Raw genomic sequence first — 25,718 nt, forward strand, 5'->3', positions numbered from 1 at the left:
TCTGTGTCTATCTTCAGAGATAAAGAACTTGGGGATGGGCGATGAGTTTACCGAGGGGGGGGGCAAGGGAGCGGGGTAACTGAGGTTGGGGTTGGGAGAATCGGGGACACCATGGGGAACAAATGATCTGGGGTGCCTGTGTGTGAGGGGTGGGGCTATTCCCCAGTGAGGCTGGGTCTACTCCAGGGTCACCCCTTCTCTCCCCCCCGTCACAGCGAGAGTCCGGACACGTGTGGGCGGAGACCCCCACGCCCCTCTCCCCAAGCACGGGGCGGGCTTTAGTTTAGAGATACAGCGTGGAAACAGGCCATTCGGCCCACCGGGTCCGCACCGACCAGCGATCCCCGCACATTAACACCACCCAACACACACGAGGGCCAATTTACATTTACACCAATGAACCTACAAACCTGTACGTGTTTGGAGTGGGGGAGGGTGTCGAGGGTTATGGGGAGAAGGCAGGAAAATGGGGCTAGGAGGGAGAGAGAGATCAGCCATGATTGAATGGCAGAGTGGACTCGGTGGGCCGAATGGACTAATTCTACTCCTAAAACTGGTGAACTTGTTGTAACTTGTGAAACCGAAGATCTCCATGGAAAGCAGGTCACGGGATTCAAACTCTGCCAACATGTCCCATCTACACTAGTCCCACCTACCTCCATTTGGCCCATATCCCTCCAAACCTGTCCTGACCATGTACCTGTCTAACTGCTTCTTAAACGTTGGGATAGTTCCAGCCTCAACTACCTCCTCTGGCAGCTCGTTCCATGCACCCACCACCCACTGTGTGAAAAAGTTCCTATTAAATCTTTTCCCCTCCACCTTAAATCCATGTCCCCTGGTCCTCGATTCTGTGCGCCTACCCGATCAATTCCTCTCATGATCCACCTCTAAACCTGTCCTATCCGTGTACCTGTCCAACTGTTTCTTAAGCGTTAGTCAAACAGGTAGGTGGTAGGTGGAGGCCTACCTTCTCCTGGTACAGCTTGTGGAGCCAGGTCGCACACTCCTTCTCATCCTCAGGGATCTCGTCCACAGAGAACCTCCTGTCAAACAGAAACATTCAGTTCAGTTTATTGTCACGTGTACCGAGGTACAGGGGAAAGCTTTTAGTTGCGTGCTAACCAGTCAGCGGAAAGACAATACGTGATTACAATCCATCCGTTCATGGGCCTTCCGCAGAGGCTGCATAGAAACTGGGGGCCGCAGCCTCGTGAGTCGACGGAGCCCGCGTCCATCGGCCCCAGGGTCTGTGGGGCCCGCGGCTGGGCCTGGGTCTGTGGGGCCTGGGTGTGTGGGCCCCGCGGCTGGGGCCTGGGTCGGCACCATGGAGGCATACGGAGAGGACCCGGTGGAGATAGTGGAGAGGTCACTGCGGCGGTCAAAGATGGCGCCGACTGGCGGACGACGACGGACCACGTGGAAGTGAGGACGCCGCTGCCAGGGGAAGGAACAAAGGCTGAGAGAATGGAGCAGCTGGGCTTGTACACTCTGGAGTTTAGTAGGATGAGAGGGATTCTTATTGAAACATATAGGATTATTAAGGGTTTAGACATGCTAGAGGCAGTAAACATGTTCCCGATGTTGGGGGAGTCCAGAACCAGGGGCCACAGTTTAAGAATAAGGGGTAAGCCATTTAGAACGGAGACGAGGAAACACTTTTTCTCACAGAGAGTGGTGAGTCTGTGGAATTCTCTGCCTCAGAGGGCGGTGGAGGCAGGTTCTCTGGATACTTTCAAGGGAGAGTTAGATTTAGCTCTTAGGGGTAATGGAATCAAGGAATGTGGGGAGAAGGCAGGAACGGGGTACTGATTGTGGATGATCAGCCATGATCATATTGAATGGCGGTGCTGGCTCGAAGGGCCGAATGGCCTACTCCTGCACCTATTGTCTATGTTTCTATATCATATGAGACCACCACTCACCTGATACACATGTCCGCGTGGTACTGCTTGCCGTGAAGGATTCCCAGCAACGTGGGGGTCTCTTGGTCTCGGAAGTTTAACGTCACGTCGTAGACGGCAGTAACTGAAGCGCAGGGGAAGGGGGGGGGGGGGGGGGGGGCAAGAGGGAGAAATCAGGAACAGAAATCAGAAGGTTTGGTCCCCTAATTTGAGGAAGGACATTCTTACTATTGAGAGAGTGCAGCGTAGGTTTACAAGGTTAATCCCCGGGATGGTGGGACTGTCATATGCTGAAAGAATGGAGCGGCTGGGCTTGTACACTCTGGAGTTTAGAAGGATGAGAGGAGATCTCATTGAAACATATAAGATTATTAAGGGTTTGGACACGCTAGAGGCAGGAAACATGTTCCCCATGTTGGGGGCGTCCAGAATAAGGGGTAAGCCATTTAGAACGGAGACGAGGAAACACTTTTTCTCACAGAGAGTGGTGAGTCTGTGGAATTCTCTGCCTCAGAGGGCGGTGGAGGCCGGTTCTCTGGATACTCACAAGAGAGAGCTAGATAGGGCTCTTATAGATAGCGGAGTCAGGGGATATGAGGAGAAGGCAGGAACGGGGTACTGATTGGGGATGATCAGCCATGATCACATTGAATGGCAGTGCTGGCTCGAAGGGTCGAATGGCCTACTCCTGCACCTATTGTCTATTGTCAATAAATTCCCAGATGAATCAAACGGCAATCCTGGGAAACGCTAGTTGGGTATCTTTGGTGGGAGCTTCAGGTTGGACGGGGGTGGGTGGGAATTATTTAACACCGTGGGTGGTGGGGGGAGGGGGGGTGGGGAGGGAGGGTGGGGGGAGGGAGGAGGGGCTGTGGGGGAGGGGGGGTTGTGGATGGGGATGTGGGGGGGGGGGGATTGGGGGATGGGAGGTGGGGGGAGGAGGTGGGTGGTTGGGGGAGGGGGGGGGTGGGGGAGGGGAGATGGGGGGAGGGGGAGATGGGGGGAGGGGGAGATGGGGGGTGGAGGAGGGGTGGGGTGGGGAAGATTTCACCACTGTGTTGCAGTTTAGACTAGTGAGAGGGGATGTTATTGCTGGGAGCTGGTGTGTGAGGGATCAGCCGGTCGGGGTGCAAGGGTGCTCACTTGTCCCCCTGAGATGCTCCATGGTGGTGGTGAAGCCCTTGGTCCGGGGCAGCAGGTGATGCTTCAGCTTAGGCAAGCCCTTGGACTCGGCCACCTCCATGCTGATGCGATGCTTCTTCTCCGTAAACCTCGTGCCCTCGCAGTACAACAGGAACTGCAAGCACAAGGGGGCCGAGTGGTCAGCGTTCTGCCCATCGCGTACCCACCGCCAGGACCCGGAAGCGTCTCGACCCGAAACATCACCCATTCCTTCTCTCCACAGATGCTGCCTGCCCCGCTGAGTTACTCCAGCATTCTGTTGCCACCCATTTACTTTTGTTTAGTTTAGATTAGAGATACAGCGCGGAAACAGGCCCTTCGGCCCACCGAGTTTCTCCGCCTTTTTGTGTCTATCTTCGGTGTAAACCAGCATCTGCAGTTCCTTCCTACTCTCTAGTTGGTGATGGTCTATCCTACATTACAGTGTGGAAAGGAACTGCGGATGCTGGTTCAAACAAAATTCTGGAGTAACTTAGCTGCCACTGCAAGTCCCAGTACGGGCAAGTTGGGCCGAAGGGCCTGTTTCTACACTGTGTGGCTACAACTCTACTTATACTTGTATAAAACGCTGGTGAGGCCGGGCGTATCAGTTTTGGGCGCCGTGTTATAGGAAAGATGTTGTCAAGCAGGAAAGGGTGCAGAGAAGATTTACGAGGATGTTGCCAGGACTCGAGGGTGTGAGCTACAGGGAGAGGTTTTGTTTCTTTATTCCTTTAAGGACTTTATTTCTTGAAGCGCAGGAGTTGAGGGGTGATCTTATAGAGGTGTATAACATCATGAGAGGAGTAGATTGCCCAGAGTAAGTGAGTCGAGGACCAGAGGACATGGGTTCAAGGTGAGGGGGAAAAGATTTAATAGGAATCTGAGGGGTAACTTTCTCACACAGAGGGTGGTGGGTGTATGGAACGAGTTGCCGGAGGAGGTAGTTGAGGCTGGAACTATCCCATTGTTCCAAGTTAGACAGGTACATGGACAGGACAGGTTTGGAGGGATATGGGCCAAGCGCAGGCAGGTGGGACTAGTGTAGCTGGGGCATTGTTGGCAGGTGTGGGCAAGTTGGGCTGAAGGGCCTGTTTCCACACTGTATCACTCTACGACTCTATGATCGCTAGTTAGCATGGACTGGGTGGGCCGAAGGGCCTGTTTCCATGTTGTATCACACTACTTGTTGGAAACAGACATTCAAAGTCTCCCCCAGACATCCCCGGCCGCTGCTGTTCCCCTGGGCAGCCGCTCCCACCGCGCACGCACGCACGCACTCACCCACATGTACTCCGGGTAATCCCGCAGAGCCTGCAGGCCATTGGTCACGGTGTCTCTGTCCTCGTCCCAGCGACGTTTACAGAAAACTATCTCCAGGAAATACCACGTCCACCCGATCAGTGGCACGTACAGCAGCTCGTGTTTCGCCAGCACCTTGGAGCTCTAGGCACACGGGCAGAAATGGATCAGGCACCCACCCTGAACCCTGAACCCGCACCCTGGCCCCCACCACAATGACCCTCACCACCCTGACACCCACCACACTGACACCCACCACACTGACCCTCACCACCCTGACCCCCCCCCCCCCCCACCCTGGCCCTCACCGCCCAGAACCCTGAACCCCCTGCACCCTCACACCCCCACCCTGACCACCACCCACCCTGACCCCCACCACCCTGACCCCCCCCACCCTCACCACCCTGACCCCCCCACCCTCACCACCCTGACCCCCCCCCCCCACCCTCACCACCGAGCCCTGAACCCCCTGCACCCTCACATCCCCACCCTGACCCCCACCATCCTGGTCCCCACCCACCCTGACCCCCACCACCCTGACCCCCCCCCCCCCCACCCTGAACCCTGAACCCCCTGGACCCTCACCACCCTGACCCTCACCACCCTGACCCTCACCACCCTGACCCCCACCACCCGGACCCTCACCACACTGACCCCCCCCCCCCTCCCCCCACCTGCCTGCGTTTGGCACATAATCCCTCCAAACCTGTCCTATCCATGTACCTGTCCAACTGTTTCTTAAACATTGCGATAGGCCCAGCCTCAACTACCTCCTCCGGCAGCTCGTTCCATACATCCACCACCCTTTATGTTAAAAAAGTTGCCTCTCAGGTTCCTGTTAAATCTTTCCCCCCTCACCTTACATTTTCCCCTGTCCCTCTCGTTATAGTCTTTTTTTGGACTGGATAGCACACAAGCAGAAGCTTCTCACTGTACCTCGGTACACGTGACAATAACTGTCTGCGAGTTGTAGACGCAGCCCAGACCATCACACAAACCAACTTCTCTCCCATTGACTCCATCTACACCTCACGCTGCCTCGGCAAGGCCAGCAGCATCATCAAGGACCAGTCACACCCCGGTCACTCCCTCTTCTCCCCTCTCCCATCAGGCAAGTGTGAAAACGCACACCTCCAGATTCAGGGACAGTTTCTTCCCAGCTGTTATCAGGCAACTGAATCATCCTCTCACCAACTAGAGAGCAGACAATAGACAATAGACAATAGGTGCAGGAGTAGGCCATTTGGACCTTCAAGCCAGCACCGCCATTCAATGTGATCAAGGCTGAACAATCCTCGGACTATCCTTGATCGAACTTTGCCGGCTTTACCTTGCACTAAACATTATTCCCTTATCACTGTAAATGGCTCGATTGTAACCATGTATTGTCTTACCGCTGACTGGTTAGCATGCAACAAAGGCTTTTCTCTGTACCTCGGTACACGTGACAATAAACTAAACTGAACTAAAACTCATATTGACAGCACCTCATATTTCGCTTGGGCAGCTTGGAATCCAGCAGTATGTGTTTTGATTTCTCTAACTTTCTCTAGCAAGTAACCCTTGCTACCCCTCTCTCTCCATCCCTCCCCCATCATAGTTCTCTGACGTGTTTGACTGTCCTCCAGGTTCAATTTTATTTTGTATCACCTTCCCCTGGCGAACAATGACGTGTTCTACATTTTCCTGGAGTTTCATCCCCTTTGATTTGTCGTTTTCACACCTCACCCTTCCTTATCTCTGTGTCTCCCTCTCCCCTGACTCTCGGTCTGAAGAAGGGTCTCGACCCCAAACGTCACCCATTCCTTCCCTCCACAGATGCCGCCTGTCCCGCTGAGTTACCCCAGCATTGTGAGTCTAATCTCGGACTAAACTGAACTGGGGGACGGAGTGCCCTGCGAGCAGTAACCAAGAGGTGTAAACGTTGGCGAGTGTTACTGACCCCGAGCACGCCGTATCTCTCACACATGGTCCAGCCGCACAGGAAGTCAATCTCGTAATTGTGGTTTAAGATGACGATGACATGTTCTTTGCCGAACCTGTCCACCGTGGCCTGGTCAGTGAAGAGCGTGCATTCTGTGCCAGACCACCACTCCAGCAGCAAGACCAGCTCTACACAGAGAGGGAGGGAGGGAGAGAGAGAGAGAGAGAGAGAGAGAGAGGGGGTGAGGGTCAGGTCAGCTGGAGCAATGGCCGCCAGGCACACACCTTCAATAGACAATAGACAATAGGTGCAGCAGTAGGTCATTCGGCCCTTCGAGCCAGCACCGCCATTTAATATGATCATGGCTGATCATCCACAATCAGTACCCCGTTCCTGCCTTCTCTCCATATCCCCTGACTCTGCTATCTTTAAAAGTTCTATCTAACTCGGTCTTGAAAGTATCCAGTGAACCGGCCTCCACCGCCCTCTGAGGCAGAGAATTCCACAGACTCACAACTCTCTGTGAGAAAAAGTGTTTCTTCGTCTCCGTTCTAAATGGCTTACCCCTTATTCTTAAACTGTATGTATGTGGCCCCTGGTTCTGGACTCCCCCAACATCAGGAACATGTTTCCTGCCTCTAGCGTGTCCAAACCCTTAATAATCTTATATGTTTCAATGAGATATCCTCTCATCCTTCTAAACTCCAGAGTGTACAAGCTCAGCCGTTCCATTCTCTCAGCATATGACAGTCCCACCATCCCGGGAACGCCTTCAACGCACCCTCCACCCCCAAAGGTCACAAACGGGTCACCTGCCAAAGGCCAGGAGGCAAAGGGTCACCGGCCGCTCCACAGGGGGAAAACGCACGGGAATTTGTTGACACTTTGCAGCCCGACATATTCGAGCAGCCAGAAATTGAAAACTGTAAGGGCTGGAGACTTTCAGCAGATCACGAGGCATTGAAGGGGAGAGGAACGGAGTTCTGATAAGAGGTCATTATAATACAAGCGGCAGGGTGGCGCAGCGGTATAGTTGCTGCCTTACAGCGCCGGAGACCCGGGTTTGATCCTGACTATGGGTACTGCCTGTACAGAGTTTATACGTTCTCCCTGTGACCGCATGGGCTTTCTGCTGAAGATGGGTATCGACCCGAAACATCACCCATTGCTTCTCGCCAGATGCTGTCTTCAGTGTAAACCAGTTCCTTCCTACACTGTTCTCAGAGACCTTGGGTTTCCTCCCACCCTCCAAAGACGTACAGGTCTGTGGATTAATAGTGTTAGTGCGCGGGGATGGCTGGTCGGTGTGGACTCGGTGGGCCGAAGGGCCTGCTTCCGCACTGTATCTCTAAACTAAACAATGTGACATCGACCGATTCTCTGTAGATGCCGCCTGACCTGCAGAGTGTTTTGAGCATTCTTACTCTGCAGCACAGAAACAGGCCCTTCGGCCCATCTAGTCCATGCTGTCCAATTTGCCATTCTGGGCTAGTTCCCATTGCCCGCATTTGGCCCAAATCACACGAAACCCTTCCTTATTGTCTTTTAAAAACCAGAATCATGTTGGTTTCTACAGCTTCCTCAGCCAGCTCATCCTAGATCCATGGACAAGGGATAGAATTCCGAAGAAACATGCTGCCGGAGGCTTGGTGGTGGAGCAAGATACGACAGTGGTGTTTATAGACATTAGGTGCAGGAGTAGGCCATTCGGCCCTTCGAGCCAGCACCGCCATTCACTGTGATCACGGCTAATCATCCACAATCAGTACCCCGTTCCTGCCTTCTCTCCATATCCCCTGACTCTGCTATCTTTAAAAGTTCTATCTAACTCGGTCTTGAAAGTATCCAGTGAATCGGCCTCCACTGCCTTCTGTGGCAGAGAATTCCACATATTCACAACTCTCTGGGTGAAAAAGTGTTTCCTCGTCTCCGTTCTACATGTCCAACCCCTTACTCTTAAACTATGACCCCTGGTTCTGGACTCCCCCAACATGGGGAACATGTTTCCTGCATCTAGCCTGTCCACTCCTTTAAGAATTTGCCGCAGCCACGGTGGTGCAGCGGTAGAGTTGCTGCCTTACAGCGAATGCAGCTCCGGAGACCCAGGTTCCATCCTGACTAAGGGTGCTGTCTGTACGGAGTTTGCACGTTCTCCCCGTGACCTGCGTGGATTTTCTCCCAAATCTTCCGTTTCCTCCCACACTCCAGGTTTGTAGGTTAATTTGGCTTGATGATAAATGTAAACATTGTCCCTAGTGGGTGTAGGATAGTGTTAATGTGCGGGGATAGATCGCTGGTCGGCGCGGACCCGGTGGGCCGAAGAGCCCGTTTCCGCTCTGCATCTCTAAAACTAAACGACTAAAACTAAATTTTATATGTTTCTATAAGATCCCCTCTCATCCAGTGAATACTAGCCCAGTCGACCCGTTCTTTCATCGTATGTCAGTCCAGCCATCCCAGGAGAACCTCCAGCATGGTATATAGGCTATTCCCTGGAGGATTGTTTGGTGGCTCCCGGCTGGGAAGTCCATGACGGAGGGCAGGGTGGGGTGAAGGATACTCACGGCTCCACAGAGAGTAGGCCAGGCAGCAGTTGAGATGCCTGTACAGCTGTTTGCTGAAGAGCCAGATGGGCAGCGTACACAGCTGGATAAAGTTGATGCAGAGGCCGCTGACCACAAAGACAAACCCCAGCAAGAGGTGGACGATGAAGTGGGTCTTCAGGTAGGCGATGGCACTCATGGTTGATCTAGAAACGTTTACACGGGCCCTCGCTCAGAATAACCGACCTGCAACACAAGAGCCGACAACTCAGTCACGGTAGTTCATTGTCACGTGTACCGAGGTACAGTGAAAAGCTTTTGTTGCGTGCTAACCAGTCAGCGGAAAGACAACACATGATTAACGTGATCAACGCACCCCTTGTAATTCATAAATTCATAAGTGATAGGAGCAGATTTAGGCCATTCGGCCCATCGAGTCTACTCCACCATTCAATCATATCCCTCCCTCCTAACCCCATTCTCCTGCCTTCTCCCCATAACCCCTGACACCCGTACTAATCAAGAATCTATCTATCTCTGCCTTAAAAATATCCACTGACTTGGCCTCCACAGCCATCTGTGGCAAAGAATTCCATAGATTCAGCTCATCATCTCATCTCCTTCCTAAAGGAATGTCCTTTAATTCTGAGGCTATGAATTCTAGTCATGGGCTCTCTTCGGCCCACTGAGTCCGCACCGACCAGCGATCCTCGCACGTTAACACTATCGCGCACGCACACACACGCACACACGCACACACACACACGGGGCAATTTTACATTTACATCAAGCCAATTAACCTACAAACCTGTATGTCTTTGGAGTGTGGGAGGAAACCGAAGATTTCGGAGAAAACCCACGCGGTCAAGGGGAGAACGTGCAAACTCTGTACAGGCAGCACCCGTAGTCAGGACCGAACCCGGGCCTCTGGCGCTGTGAGGCAGCAACTCTACCGCTGGGCCGCCACCATGAGTTTGATGGGAAGATCAAAATATAAGGCAATTATAGCGGCATACGATGCAAGGGCGGCATGGTGGCGCAGCGGGTAGAGCTGCTGCCTCACAGAGCCACAGACCCGGGCTCCATCCCAACCTCAGACAGCACCCGTAGTCAGAATCATACCCGGGTCTCTCGCGCTATAAGGCAGTAGCTCTACCGCTGCGCCTCTGTGCCATGTGTGTGTGCGTGTGTGTGCGTGTGTGTGTGTGCGTGTGTGTGTGCGTGTGTGTGTGCGTGTGCGTGTGTCCGCGCGTGCGTGCGTGTGTGTGTGTGTGTGTACACAAAGATAGACACAAAAAGTTGTAGTAACTTGGCGGGTCAGACAGCATCTTCAGACAGAGTCGGGGGAGAGGCAAACAAGAGATATGGTGATGTAGCGAGACACAGAACAAATGAATGAAAGATAGGCGAAAAAGAAACAATGATAAAGGAAACAGGCCATTGTTGGCTGTGGACGAGGAGAAAACGAGTTACAGACAATGAGACTCAACAAGACGCGGCTTTGGAGTTAGTACAACAACTTGTGTGGTGGAATGACGGAGAGAGAGAGGGGGGGATGCAAGCGTTACTTGAAGCTCGAGAAATCCATATTCATGCCTCTGGAGTGTGAGCTGCCCAAGCAAAATAACCCAAACTCAAACTCTAATTTGAGTTTTGCCTCAGTCTGACAGTGGGGGAGAGCCGGGACAGAAAGGTCAGTGTGGGAATGGGAATGAAAGTGTTTGACAACCAGGAGTGAACTGTTTTGTTCTTGTTTATGATATTGTACTCTGCAACCATGTTCTGTAGGGCTGCTGGAAGCAAGAATTTCATTGTTCTATCTGGGACACAAGACAATGAAAGACTGTAAACGCTTGACATTGTAACTGAGCCTAGACCAGTGAGCGGCTGGGGAGATCGTGCAGGCTAGTGTCAGTAGCCCAAGGGCTGAAGGTGGGTCCCCACCCAAAACATCACCTGTCTATTCATGTACCTGTCCAGGTGTGTGAAGAAGGGTCTCGACCCAAAGCGTCACCTGTTCCGTGTCTCCAGGAATGCTACCCGACCCGCTCAGTTACTCCAGCATTTTGTGATTATCTTGTTAAATGTTGTTACTGCTCCTGCCTCCACCACCACCTCTGGCAGCTCATTCCAGACATTTTAGTTTAGAGATACAGTGTGGAAATTGTAGATTGGTTTATGCATGATAACCAATCATAGTAGAATAGCATCACTAACCCCACCCTACTGTACGATTTATATTAACACCCACTTCCTGTACTGCTCAGTCTTGGAAGCAGTTATGAAGTTCTAGCAACTAACAACCTGCTGTACTGCTATAGTTTGTATACTGATTAAAGATGATCTTGGATTTCAGATTGTGTTATTCATTCATTTACATGGTGTCAGTCAGCTTGGGGTAACCCACTGCTTCTGTGTATCGGGTTTTATTTTCTTTGTCTCAGTTTGTTTTCTGCTCTACGATGGCTCAGTCTTGCAGAAAGCTTATCCTGGACCTGGCACGTCAAATCAACCTGAAATTCAACCTTAACAAGTGTAAGTTCAGGGTTTCAGAGGTCACCTACGTCGGTCATGTGTTCACTCCTGACGGTCTCAGGCCGGATCCGAAGAAAACTGCCGCCTTCACAGAGATGCCCGCCCCCACAGATGTGCTCAGCCTGCAGCGATTCCTGGGTGTGGTGAACTATCTTGGAAAATTCATACCAAACCTCAGTGAGCTGAGTTTGCCCCTGCGACAACTAACCAGAAAGGATACTACTTGGTCCTGGTTCCAGCAACACCAAAAATCATTTGACGTTTTAAAATCGAAGCTGACCAGCGCACCAACCCTGACATTCTTCGACCTGAAGCGCCCTGTGATAGTTCCTGCGATGCCTCACGATTCGGGCTCGGCGCAGCCTTCCTACAATCTGCCGATGGTGCTTTGCGCCCTGTCTCCTATGCCTCCCGCACCATGACCGACACCGAACAGCGCTACGCGCAAATCGAGAAAGAGCTGCTGGCTGTCGTCTTTGCTTGTGCCAAATCCAAGATCATCTTTAATCAGTATTCAAACTATAGCTGTACAGCAGGGTGTTAGTTGCTAGAACTTCATAACCGCTTCCTAGACAGAGCAGTACAGGAAGTGGGTGTTAATATAAATCGTACAGTAGGGTGGGGTTTGGGATGCTATTCTACTATGATTGGTTATCATGCATAAACCAATCTACATTAATCTGCACATGTTACAGCAAGATTAAACAATCTCTGCTTCCCAGTACCAGCTCGACTCGGCCCCCAACGACAGTCCAATTAACTCACAAGGAGAGTCAACCTGCACACAGCTGGTAAGATTCTCGATCCTACAGTTCTGATGACTGTCAATAATAAAAGTTTCAAGGCCAAATTAGACACGGGAGCAAAAGTGAATGTAACATCTGTAAACCTCTACAACAAGATAGGAAATAATGAGGCATTGATTAAAGACAACTCTACTTTGCATGCTTACGGGGGGAAACTACTGATTCCACTGGGAAGGACCACTTTTAAATGCGTGCTGAAAAAGGCTGCAAGAAAATGAACCATTTCTCTGCCGCTTGCAGGGCCCGTGCTGCACGAGAGAGAGTGTCCGCGACGTGTATGTCTTTACCCTTTTTGTAAACAAGTTTAAATTCAAAGTGCCGGAACTGCATCATCATGCGTTGCAGACGAGTCCAGCAAACCACTCAAGCCTCTACTACCGGGCCAAGTCGTTAGGTTACAAACTTCCGTGGTACATTCCCGTTTGGAATGTCCCACTTCCTGTACTGCTCAGTCTTGGAAGCGGTTATGAAGTTCTATCAATTAACAACCTGCTGTACCGCTTTAGTTTGAATACTGATTAAAGATGATCTTGGATATCAGATTTTGTTATTCAGTCATTTACAGAAATAGACAATAGAAAATAGGTGCAGGAGTAGGCCATTCGGCCCTTCGAGCCAGCACCGCCATTCAATGTGATCATGGCTGATCATCCCCAATCAGTACCCCGTTCCTGCCTTCTCCCCATATCCTCTGACTCCACTATCTTTAAGAGCACTATCTAGCTCTCTCCAGAGAACCGGCCTCCACCGCCCTCTGAGGCAAAAAATTCCAGACTCATAACTCTCTGTGTGAAAAAGTGTTTCCTCGTCTCCATTCTAAATGGTTTACCCCTTATTCTTAAACTGTGGCCCCTGGTTCTGGACTCCCCCAACATCGGGAACATGTTTCCTGCCTCTAGTGTGTCAAGCCCTTCGGCCGACCAAGTCCGCGCCGACCAGTGATCACCCCGTACACTAGCACTATCCTACACACACCAGGGGCAATTTATCCAAGCCAATTGACCCACGTCCTTGGAATGTGGGATGAATCGGGAGCAAACCCACACAGGTCACGGGGAGAACGTACAAACTCTGAGCAGACAGCACCGGTAGTCAGGATCGAATCCGGGTGTCTGGCGCTGTGAGGCAGCAGCTCCACCCGCTGCGCCATCGTGCCACCTCAGAAACTGCTGTATGTGTGTATGTGCGTGTGTGTGTGTGCGCTTGTGTGTGCATGTGTGTGTATGCGCATGTGTATGTGTGTGTGTCTGTCTGTGTGCGTGCGTGTGTATGTGTGTGTGTCTGTCTGTGTGCGTGTGCCAAAAGTTACAAGACACTCCAGCATTAAGTAATGGAGGCCCCCAGCAATTAAACCCTCAGCACAAGAATTTCTTAATTCTTACCGAAATGCAAAGAGGGTTAACGGGCACTAGATGCTAACAGACGAGTAATGACAGCGTCTACACAAAACCTGCCCACATTGCTACCCAGAAATAGCTGCGATGAACTGTAGTTCCGGAGATTGTACCAGTGATGAACAGAAGTATAACCTTGCATTTTAAATAGCGGTAGCCCTTGCTGCTCCTGGCCACTTCCTTTTAGGCTAAAATAGACTTTCCACAAAGCAACTGCACACACCGGCTGTTCATGTTCATGTGGCTGCCAAGAGACCCACCCCTGAACACTGGACCCAGATAGAGGCACAAAGTGCTGAAGTAACTCAGCGGGTCAGGCAGCATCTCTGGAGAACATGGATAGGTGACATTTCACAGAGTGCTGGAGTAACTCAGCGGGTCAGGAGGGTGCGGGGGAGGGGGGGAAGCTGGAAGAGAAGGGGGGAAATCAACAACCTCTGGGGGAGTGATAGGTGGATGCAGACGAGGGGGGTTTGATAGGCAGATGGCTGGAGCGTAAGAGGATGAGGGGAGATCTTATTGAGGTGTATAAAATCAGGAGAGGAATAAATCGGGGAGATGCACAGAGTCTCTTGCCCAGAGTAGGGGAATCGAGGACCAGAGGACATGGGTTCAAGGTGAAGGAGAAAAGATTTAATAGGAATCTGAGGGGTAAGTTTTTCACACAAAGGGTGGTGGGTATATGGAACAAGCTGCCAGAGGAGGTAGTTGAGGCTGGGACTATCCCAACATTTAATAAACAGTTAGACAGGTACATGGATAGGACAGGTTTGGAGGGATATGGGCCAAACGCGGGCAGGTGGGACAAGTGTAGATGGGGCATGTTGGCCGTGGGCAAGGTGGGCCTGTTTCCACACTGTATCACTCTGTGACTCTATACAGAGTGAAGGTAGACAACAATGCTGGAGAAACTCAGCGGGTGAGGCAGCATCTATGGAGCAAAGGAATAGGTGACGTTTCGTGAGGCAGCATCTATGGAGCGAAGGAATAGGTGACGTTTCATGAGGCAGCATCTATGGAGCGAAGGAATAGGTGACGTTTCGTGAGGCAGCATCTATGGAGCGAAGGAATAGGCAACGTTTCGTGAGGCAGCATCTATGGAGCGAAAGGAATAGGTGACGTTTCGGGCCGAGACCTTAACGGGTCTCGACCCGAAACGTCGCCTATTCCTTCGCTCCATAGATGCTGCCTCACCCGCTGAGTTTCTCCAGCATTTTTGTCTACCTTCTGCTGAAGGGCCAGTTTCCACGCTGTATCACTCTATGACTCGACAAAGGCCAGAGATGAATAGACAAGAGGTGTGGGACAAGGGGGGGGGGGCAAATTGTGAAGCTGGAGGAAAGAACGGAGGTGAAAGGGGAGGGGGCGAGGGGAGGAATGGGTGTGAATGGGGAACAGGGAAGGGAGGGGGGCAAAACGTAGAGGGAGGGTGTGTTTGTAGGCAAGTTACCTGAAGGTGGAGCATTCAGTGTTGGTATGGTTTAGCTGCGAGCTGGAGGCAGAGACTGCGGGCAACTGTGACCCAGACAAGGCTTGCAGCAGTCAGACGGACAGCCGCGACTGACATCAGCCTCAGGACAAAGTCCGCGGGCAGCAAAGCCTCGACACAAGAACATGGTTCCACGTGGCTGTGGTCAGCTGCAGGTTACTCTGCTCACACTTCTCCCAGAACAAAGCAACACAGCACGGAAACAGGCCCTTCCGCCCGACTCGCCCATACTGGCCAAGATGCCCCATCCAAGCTAGCTCCACTTGCCTCCCCTATCCCTGCAAACCTTTCACATAGATGGATGGGTGGACTGGGCTTATATTCACTGGAATTTATGAGGATGAGAGGGAATCTTATAGAATCATATAGAAAAAAAATAAATAGGCGCAGGAGTAGGCCATTCGGCCCTTCGAGCTAGCACCGCCATTCAATATGATCACGGCTGATCATCTAAAATCAGTACCCATTCCTGCTTTCCCCCCCATATCCCTTGATTTCTTTAGCCCCTAGAGCTAAATCTAACTCTCTCTTGAAAACGTTAAAATTCTTAAGGGATTGGACAGGCTAGATGCAGGAAAAAATGTTCCCCGTGTTGGGGCGTCCAGAACCAGGGGTCACAGTTTAAGAATAAGGGGTCGGCCGTTTAGGACTGAGATGAGGAAAAAGCTTTTTCACCCAGAGAGTTGCGAATCTGTGGAATTCTCTGCCACAGATGGCAGTGGAGGCCGCTTCACTGGATGTTTTCAAGAGAGAGCTAGATAGGGCTCTTAAAGATAGCGGAGTCAGGGGATATGGGGAGAAGGCAGGAACGGGGTACTGATTGGAGGTGACCAGCCATGATCACATTGAATGGCGGTGCTGGTTTGAAGGGCCGAATGGCCTACTCCTGCACATATTGTCTATTGTCTACTCTGGGCAAAAGACTCTGTGCATCCACCCTATCTATTCCCCCACGCAGATCACGGGGAGAACGTACAAACTCCGTACAGACAGCACCCGTAGTCAGGATGGAACCCGGGTCTCTGGCGCTGTGAGGCAGCAGCTCTACCCGCTGGACCACCGTGCCGCCCGAGGTGAACGCTGCCGCAAACCGCACAAAATACAAAGCAAATCTCTCCCCTAGCGAAGTTACAAAGATAGACACAAATAGCTGGAGTAACTCTGCGGGTCAGACAGCATCTCTGGAGAAAAGGAATAGGTGACATTTTGGGTCGAGACATTTCTTCATTCACAAAGATGCCCGCTGCAACAGGAGCAGTGTCCACAGACACCCCCCAACAACTGACCCGGCCACCCAGTGGGGCACAGACAGGGAGCACAACTTATAGTAGAATTAGGCCATTCAGCCCATCGAGTGCACTCCGCCATTCAAACATGGCTGATCTCTGCTTCCTAACCCTCTGTGGCAATGAGTTCCACAGATTAACTACCCTCTGACTAAAGAAGTTCCTCCTCACCTTCAATTCTAAAAGAGCGCCCTTTAATTCTGAGACTCTCCCACCAGTGGAAACATCCTCTCCACATCCACTCTATCCAGGCCTTTTATTATTCTGTAAGTTTCAATGAGGTCCCGCCCCTCATCCTTCTAAACTCCAGCGTGTACAGGCCCAGTGCCAACAAATGCTCATCATAGGTTAACCCACTCAATCCTGGGATCATTCTTGTAAACCTCCAGAGCCGGTACATCCTTCCTCAGATATGAGGCACACATTTGCTCACCGTACTCCGAATGCGGCCTGACCAGCGCCTTGTAGAGCCTCAGCATTTGTATTCCAGTCTTCTTGATATAAATGCCAGCATTGAATTTGTTTTCCTTACTACTGATTCGACTTTCAAAATTTGTGAGGCAAATGAAGCATTTCTGCACAGCTGCCCTACCTCACTCACTCACTCATACGTCGGGGACCTGCAGAATTCAGCAACTCTTACTTCAGGTTTGGAGTTTTGCAGCAAACGTTAGCCTAACAGCGCAGACACAGAAGTAAAACTCAGCGCTTGAAGGGGCAAGTGAAAGAAGGAACGGCTCTCCCTGAAATCAGGAACTGCATCTTCATTTCACACAACGGTCTCGGTCTTGGTCAGGGAGCGTCCCCCCGCCACGGGTACCATGTCATCCCGTGCTACCTGCTCCATGGTCGGGTAGTCAACGACTAAACCCTCTCCCCCACCTGGTTTGCCAGGTGAGGAGGGGGCTGTGGACCCCCAGCAGAACCAAAAACAAGACCTGTCAAAGGGCGGAGGTGCTCCTAGCGAGCCGACGGCCATCCACACTTCAGTAGAAGTTGTCGTACACGGTATTGTAAGGAGCGGTGCGTCCGTCACCGTTCCCGTTGGAAACTGGCGCCACTGCGTCGCTAATGTTTTCAACGATGATGAAGGCATGAAGGGCTCGGTGTCCATCACAAAACTCACACCAAGCACTCTGTGTATTTCAGACACAAACAACTGCAGATGCTGGCTGACAAGAAAAGTTCAATCCATGCATGAATGATACTACAGTTTCACATGTGACATGTAGCGGTGAGATTCTTTGTTTTACATACACAAGGTATGTAAAGACACAGAGTGCTGGAGTAAAGGGCCTGTCCCACCTGGGCGTCATTTGCGTGTCACGCAGGTGGTGCATGAGGATTTTGAACATCCCAAAATCCTGGGGCGCCGCGCGCTCACCGCACGTCACTGCCTACGTCACCAAGTCTCACGTCGTCTTGCGTCGTGACGCGTAAATGACTCGCAAATAACGCTCAAGTGGGACAGGCCCTTAACTCAGCGGGTCAGGCAGCATCTGTGGAGAACATGGATAGGTGACGTTTCACAGAGTGCTGGAGTAACTCAGCGGGTCAGGCAGCATCTGTGGAGAACATGGATAGGTGACGTTTCACAGAGTGCTGGAGTAACTCAGTGGGTCAGGCAGCATCTGTGGAGAACATGGATAGGTGACGTTTCACAAAGGGCTGGAGTAACTCAGCGGGTCAGGCAGCATCTCTGGATAGAAGAAAGAGGCGAGGTTTCGGGTCAAGACCCTTCTACAGACTCTGGATATAATGGTATTAGGTTGCCAGGCATAATGTGAATTCTGTGAACATGACCAAATATAATGCAGATGAATGGATGTTTCGCCACTAAGAATGTTGGCAATATTTTTGCACAGTTCTTGTTTTGTACATATTTAAATTCTGAATAAAGTTCAATTTTGGAAATAAAAAAGCAGAACACAGAACTGTACAGTACAGGACCAGGCCCTTCGGCCCACACTATCCATGATGGACATGACGCCAAGCTAAACCTCCCCCTCTGCCTGCACGTGATCCATGCCCTTCATTTAGAAGAACGAGGAGGGGCCTCATTGATACGGACTGAATAATGAAAGGCCTGGATAGAGTCGTGTGGATATGCTGAGTCATATGCTGAGAGAATGGAGCGGCTGGGCTTGTATACTCTGTAATTTAGACGGATGAGAGGGGATCTTATTGAAACATATAAGATTATTGAGGGTTTGGACACGCTGGAGGCAGGAAACATGTTCCCGATGTTGGGGGAGTCCAGAACCAGGGGCCACAGTTTAAGAATAAGGAGTAAGCCATTTAGAACGGAGACAAGGAAACACTTTTTCTCACAGAGAGTTGCGAGTCTGTGGAATACTCTACCTCAGTGGAGGCCGGTTCTCTGGATACTTTCAAGCGAGAGCTAGATGGGGCAAAGATAGCGGAGTCAGGGGATATGGGGAGAAGGCAGGAACGGGGTACTGATTGTGGATGATATGCCATGATCACATTGAATGGCGCTGCTGGCTCAAAGGGCCGAATGGCCTACTCCTGCCCCTATTGTCTATTATGTAGAAAGGAACTGCAGATGCTGGTTTACACCAAAGATAGAAACAAAAAGCTGGAGTAACTCAGCAGGACAGGCAGCATCTCTGGAGAGAAGGGATGGGTGTCTGAAGGAGGATCTCGGTCCGAAACGTCACCCGTTCTTTCTCTCCAGAGATGTTGCCTGTCCCACTGAGTTACTCCAGCATTTTGTGTGTCTGTCTTACATGAGGCTATTTCACGAGTCTGAAGTTTCACTTCTAGAGTCTGAAGAAGGGTTTCGGCCCGAAACGTTGCCTATTTCCTTCGCTCCATAGATGCTGCTGCACCCGCTGAGTTTCTCTGGCATTTTTGTCTACCTTCCATTTTTCCAGCATCTGCAGCTCCTTCTTCAACCATCCTTTCACACGTGATGGGTTATTTGTGTACGACAGCGCCTGGGGACCTCGTGCAGAGTTGCTGCCTATACCTCTTCCCACCTGAGCGACGGTGTAGTGTGTACACGGAACAACAACTCCCAGCTGCCTGCTGTTGCCGTACCTGAGCCCTGTCACTGTTGGCACCTGGAGAAGCAGGGCGTAGGATCGTGTGATAGGAGCAGCATTAGGCCATTCGGCCCGTAAAGTATACGCCGCCAAAATCTTGGAGAAAACCCACGCGGTCACAGGGGGAAACATAGACAATAGGTGCAGGAGTAGGCCATTCGGCCCTTGGAGGTAGCACCGTCATTCAATGTGGTCATGGCTGATCATCCCCAATCAGTACCCCGTTCCTGCCTTCTCCCCATATCCCTTGATTCCGTTAAGCCCTAAGAGTTAAATCTAACTCTCTCTTGAGAACATCCAGTGAATTGGCCTCCACTGCCTTCTGTGGCAGAGAATTCCACAGATTCACAACTCTCTGGGTGAAAACGTTTTATCCTCATCTCAGTCCAAAATAGCCGACCCATTATTCTTAAACTGTGACCCCTGGTTCTAACCTGTCCAGAACGTACAAACTCCGTACAGACAGCACCCGTAGTCAGGATGGAACCCGGGTCTCAGGGGCTGTGAGGCAGCAGCTCTACCCGCTGTGCACAGTGCCGCCCGCGGTATGGGCAGGTTGTTTGATTTGTAGATATAAAAAGGATTGGATCATAGGACATGGAGGGGGAGGGTTAGATCAGGCATGTCGTGCCCAGCTAAGATATCAGCCATGATCTTATCAAATGTCAAAACAGCCGCACGTAGTCCTTGTACCATGGATGTAGCAGCGAATGTGGCTGGTTGCTGCCTGGACATGAAGGATTATCCGCACCCCTGCATAGTCTCCTGTCCCAGTACTGGATCCACCCCCTCTGCAGCACTGTAGGAGCACTGGCCCAGAGCGGGAGCACTGGCCCCAGTGGAGGAGCTCTGGCCCCAGTGGAGGAGCACTGTGGCCAGTGCGGGAGCACTGTAACCAGTGTGGGAGCACTGGATCCAGTGTCGGAGTACTGTATCCAGTGCGGCAGCACCGTAGCCAGTGTGGGGGCACTGTATCCAGTGTGGGAGCACTGTATCCAGTGTGGGAGAACTGTATCCAGTGTGGGAGCACTGTCCCCAGTGTGAGAGCACTGTCTCCCGTGTGGGAGCACTGTCTCCGGTGTGGGAGCAATGTCTCCAGTGTCAGAGTACTGTAACCGATGGGAGAGCACTATATACAGTGCGGTAGCACTTTACCTGGTGTGGGAGCTCTGTATCCAGTGGGGGAGCACTGTCTCCAATGGCAATGCAGTGTTTCAAGGAAGTGGGGGGGCTACACCCCTCTTTCCCGAGAGCAGTTTGGGGTCAGGAATAATCCGCAGCTTTCTCAGCGATGTGCGGGTCTCAGTGATGAAGGAATTTTTTTTTTAAACGGTGAAACTCTCAGCTTTGCTGGAGGAGAAACAGTGGGAGAGTTGTGGCGATCTTGCAGCTGTTGCGTCCACATATACAACTGTGTTTGTGTACAGCTGCAGGTCCCATGTCACAAGCTGTCTATACTGTACGTAGAGGAGAGTGCATGCTACTGGTTGTAAACCCACTCTCTCCCTTCCATATAACCATATAAAAATTACAGCACGGAAACATGCCATCTCGGCACTTCTAGTCCGTGCCGAACACTTACTCTCACCTAGTCCCATCTACCTGCACTCAGACCATAACCCTCCATTCCTTTCCCGTCCATATACCTATCCAATTTATTTTTAAATGATAAAATCGAACCTGCCTCCACCACTTCCACTGGAAGCTCATTCCGCACAGCTACCACTCTCGGAGTAAAGAAATTCCCCCTCATGTTACCCCCTAAACTTCTGTCCCTTAATTCTCAAATCATATCCTCATGTTTGAATCTTCCCTACTCTCAATGGAAAAAGCTTATCCACGTCAACTCTATCCCTCTCACAATTTTAAAGACCTTTATCAAGTCTTTCCTCGCCGCATGCCCTCAAACATCATCACACTGCAAGCGATTGCTGAGGTGTTCACGCTCACCAAGGAAACAGGCCCTTCAGCCCAACTCATCCATGCTGACCAAGATGTCCACTTGAGCCAGTCCCACCTGCCCGCATTTGGCCCATGTCCCTCTAAACCTTTCTTGTCCATGCAACTGTCCACATGCGTTTTAAAGGTAGACAAAAATGCTGGAGAAACTTAGCGGGTGGGGCAGCATCTATGGAGCGAAGGAAATAGGAGACGTTTCGGGTCGAGACCCGATAGGGTCTCGACCCGAAACGTCACCTATTCCTTCGCTCCATAGATGCTGCCTCACAAAACATCACCTATTCCTACGCTCCATACATGCTGCCTCATCCGCTGAGTTTCTCCAGCATTTTTGTCTACAGTCCTTTTCAATGTTATAGTCCCTGCCTCAATGACCTCGTTCCATATACCCCTGTGTGGAAAAAGTTACCCCTCAGGTCCATAGTTTTAACATCCCGACCCACCCAGGAGAGATAATTACAGCGATTATCTCTGCCTCTCAATAAGATCACCCTCCAACTATGCTCCAGGACAGATGCCCCACCCTATCTAATCTCTAATCAGTGTCTCTCAGCCTCATCGTCTCTCTCAGAGCTGTGCATCACGGAAACAGGCCCCCATTCACCCCATCTCTCATTAGTTGTAATTGTAATTAACCTATTAGCCAAGAATGCAAAAACAGACGTAATCCCTTCCGATTCATACATCTGACGAAATTGCTGCCTGAATTGATAAGGAAGATGAGGAAACACTTTTACACACAGAGAGTGGTGAGTCTGTGGAATTCTCTGCCTCGGAGGGCGGTGGAGGCCGGTTCTCCGGATACTTTCAAGAGAGAGCTAGATAGGGCTCTTAAAGATAGCGGAGTCAGGATATGGGGAGAAGGCAGGAACGGGGTACTTATTATGAAACAGCCGTGATCACAGTGAATGGCGAAGCTGGCTCTATCGGGCTGAATGGCCTACTCCTGCACCTATTGTCTATTGGATTAGATATTAACTAGAAGAGGTTGGACCAAGATGTGTAGGAAGGAACTGCAGAAGCTGGTTTAAATCGAAGGTAGACACAAAATGCTGGAGTAACTCAGTGGGGCAAGCAGCATCCCTGGAGAGAAGGAATGGGTGACGTTTCGGGTCGAGACCCTTCTTCAGACTGAAGTCACCCATTCCTGCTCTCCAGAGATGCTGTCAGTCCTGACAATAGACAATAGGTGCAGGAGTAGGCCATTCGGCCCTTCGAGCCAGCACCGCCATTCACTGTGATCATGGCTAATCATCCCCAATCAGTACCCCGTTCCTGCCTTCTGTCCATGTCCCTTGACTGCGCTATATTTAAGAGCCCTATCTAGCTCTTAGATACTCCAGCGTAAACCAGTGTCGGCAGTCCCTTCACACACAAACACGGCTCGGTGCTGTCCACTGGGACAGTCAGTGGTCTACAACACTATGCACAGTGGAGTAAGATGTCCAAACTCCACTGCCACGTCGAGCCCAGGGACAGGGACCTTTGCACAGAGACAAGCTGAACGACACATGACTCATAGCTCTGCACTTTGACCCTCTGTGGGCCGAGATTGCCCAGTGAGAGGAAGGGCAAAGTCCTGCCACCTCATCATGGGGCAGGATGGAACAGTGGCCCCACCCCTCACACTCCTAGCCCGCCAACTATTCCCAAACCTCCCTGGCCCACTGATTCGTGCAGTAACATCTCCTCTCTATCACCACAACCAATCAAGCTACTGTTTGAAGGGCAGATCTGCAATCTTTTTGCAACTCGGACCACAGAGAACCACTTAGTTACAATAACCAGTGAGAATCAGTGCAAGTAGATTATTGGCCCATTCCCACTGGTACTGTACCCGAGTGTTATACAACCCCGTCCCCACCGGTACTGTACCCCAATATTACCCCCGTCCCCCGTCCCACCAGTACTGTACCCCAGTGTTACACACACACACCCGTCCCCACCAATACTGTACCTCAGTGTTACACACACACACACACCCCGTCCCCACTAGTACTGTGCCCATTAGACTGGCGCGTGACTATCAGCACAGCAGCAGTGTATAACTGCAGCCAGTGCTAGTGGGTGCCAGTCAGTGTACCAGAGGGCCACCCTCCCGTAGGGTGGATGCAGCCCGTAAAGTCGCTTACCAGTACGTGTAGTACACCAGGGCCAGCAGCAGCAGAGCCAGGCAGACTCCAGAGAACAGGAGGTAGGCTGTCTGGCTGACAGTCATCTTCAGCGACACACACTCACTCTCCCCAGCAGCAAAGGCTCCACTCTGTACGGGCTCCTCCAGCCCAGTAAATCCACAGCAGATTATGACCAAGGGCTGGGACACAAAGCCAGGAGCAGCCTGGCTCCGGCTACCACTCAGCCAGGGTCAGGCTGTGAGGACCACCTGCCCTGCCGGCCAACATTCCTCACTTAAACACAGGGTTGAAGCCCGACAATGCCACCTCATAAAGAAATCAAACACTCCGGCCGTCAAGAGAGCCCACTACAAAATATGTGCTACACTTGCTGGCCAGTTAATCCATTAAAACCGATTAACAATCAGCGGCCACATGCCCTGGATCCATCCCCCTGCATTTACATCAACTCCATGATGTAAACTCCATTTACAGTTTTGGTCTCCTAATTTGAGGAAGGACATCCTTGTGATTGAGGCAGTGCAGCGTAGGTTCACAAGATTGATCCCTGGGATGGCGGGACTGTCATCTGAGGAAATATTGAAAAGACTCGGCTTGTATTCACTGGAGTTTAGAAGGATGAGGGGGGGGTTCTTATAGAAACATGTAAAATTATAAAAGGACTGGACAAGCTAGATGCAGGAAAAATGTTCCCAATGTTGGGCGAGTCCAGAACCAGGGGCCACACAGTCTTAGAATGAAGGGGAGGTCATTTAAGACTGAGGTGAGAAAAAACTTTTTCACCCAGAGAGTTGTGAATTTATGGAATTCCCTGCCACAGAGGGCAGTGGAGGCGAAATCACTGGATGGATTTAAGAGAGAGTTAGATAGAGCTCTAGGGGTCAGTGGAATCAAGGGATATGGGGAGAAGGCAGGCACGGGTTATTGATTGGGTACGATCAGCCATGATCACAATGAATGGCGGCTGGCTCGAAGGGCCGAATGGCCTCCTCCTGCACCTATTTTCTATGTTTCTAACTCAGCGACCCACACGCGTCCCCGTTGCTCTGCCCTGTTCACAGAGGTAGCGGGGCGAGTGTGGTAGAACAACACATGCCCCCCCCCCCCCCCCAAACACTGGGCTATGGAGCACACCCCACCCCGCGCACAGTCCCAACATCACTCCCGGGTATATGGAGCCTCTCCGTATAAGGTTAAACCACAGTCTCACAGCACGGAAACAGCCCCTTCAGACCAACATGCCCCATCAAATCTAGTTCTTAGTTCAGAGATACAGCGTGGAAACAGGCCCTTCAGCCCACTGAGTCCACACCGACCATCGATCACGTACACTAGTTTTTAGTTTTAGAGATACAGCGTAGAAACAGGCTCTTCGACCCATCGAGCCTGCGCCAACCAACGATTATTTGTTCTATATCTCCGTACACCATCGTCTCTATCCTTCATTTGTTCTAGAACTCTCTACATCATTGTCTACAGCTCTCGTTTCCCTCTCCCCTGACTCTCAGTCTGATGAAGGGTCTCGACCCGGAACGTCACCCATTCCTTCTCTCCAGAGATGCTGCCTGTCCCGCTGAGCATTTTGAGTCCATCTCCGACCAGCGATCACCCGGAGATCGACACAGCGGGTCAGGCAGCATCTCTGGTGAAAAAGGATAGGTAACGTTTCGGGTCAAGGCCCTTCTTCAGACTGTTTATCAGGTCACATTTACCAAGATGCAGTGAAAACCTCTCTTTGGATGTCATTCAGGAGAATTATACCATACAGGAGTACATCTGTGTAGATGTAGGTTTGGCAACAGCTCTGCCCGAGATTGCAAGAATCACAGAGAGATCGTAGTTCAGTTTCACGGGACAATAAACTAAATTCAACTATTACAGTCTATCACACAGACCAGGCTCCCCACCACCAACTCCCTCTACACTGCACGCTGCCTCACAAAAACAGCCGACATCATCAACGAGATGAGGAGAAGTTTCTTTAGTCAGAGAGTGGTGAAACTGTGGAATTTTTGCCACAGACGGCTGTGGAGGCCAAGTCAGTGGATATTTTTTAAGGCAGATATATTAAGATGGATATTTCTAAGCCAGAGATAGATTGATTTTTGATTAGTAAAGGTATCAGAGGTTATGGGGAGAAGGCAGGAGAATGGGGTTAGGAGGGAGAGATAGATCAGCCATGACTGAATGGCAGAGTAAACCTGACGTGTCG

General features: G+C 51.2%; 1 protein-coding gene across 3 annotated transcripts in view; it reads right to left on the reverse strand.

The window, feature by feature from the left end:
• Nucleotides 1-23,727, reverse strand: part of agpat3 (1-acylglycerol-3-phosphate O-acyltransferase 3) — a 25,944-nt gene extending 2,217 nt beyond the window's left edge. The window contains exons 1-7 of one of the 3 annotated variants that reach the window (XM_033032338.1): nucleotides 23,504-23,727; nucleotides 8,856-9,080; nucleotides 6,310-6,479; nucleotides 4,350-4,511; nucleotides 3,048-3,201; nucleotides 1,926-2,028; nucleotides 971-1,046 (exon numbers count right to left, since the gene is read on the reverse strand). In XM_033032338.1, coding sequence (XP_032888229.1) covers nucleotides 971-1,046; nucleotides 1,926-2,028; nucleotides 3,048-3,201; nucleotides 4,350-4,511; nucleotides 6,310-6,479; nucleotides 8,856-9,033 — 843 coding nt within the window. In that variant the 5' untranslated portion in view covers nucleotides 9,034-9,080; nucleotides 23,504-23,727. Of the gene's footprint in view, nucleotides 1-970; nucleotides 1,047-1,925; nucleotides 2,029-3,047; nucleotides 3,202-4,349; nucleotides 4,512-6,309; nucleotides 6,480-8,855; nucleotides 9,081-13,557; nucleotides 13,576-15,019; nucleotides 15,144-23,503 lie in introns of those variants that run through there. The other 2 variants (XM_033032336.1, XM_033032339.1) reach the window with 2 other exon arrangements.
• Nucleotides 23,728-25,718: the final 1,991 nt, after the last annotated feature.

The sequence above is a fragment of the Amblyraja radiata genome, chromosome 14 (genome assembly GCF_010909765.2).
Source record: "Amblyraja radiata isolate CabotCenter1 chromosome 14, sAmbRad1.1.pri, whole genome shotgun sequence".
Lineage (NCBI taxonomy): Eukaryota > Metazoa > Chordata > Chondrichthyes > Rajiformes > Rajidae > Amblyraja > Amblyraja radiata.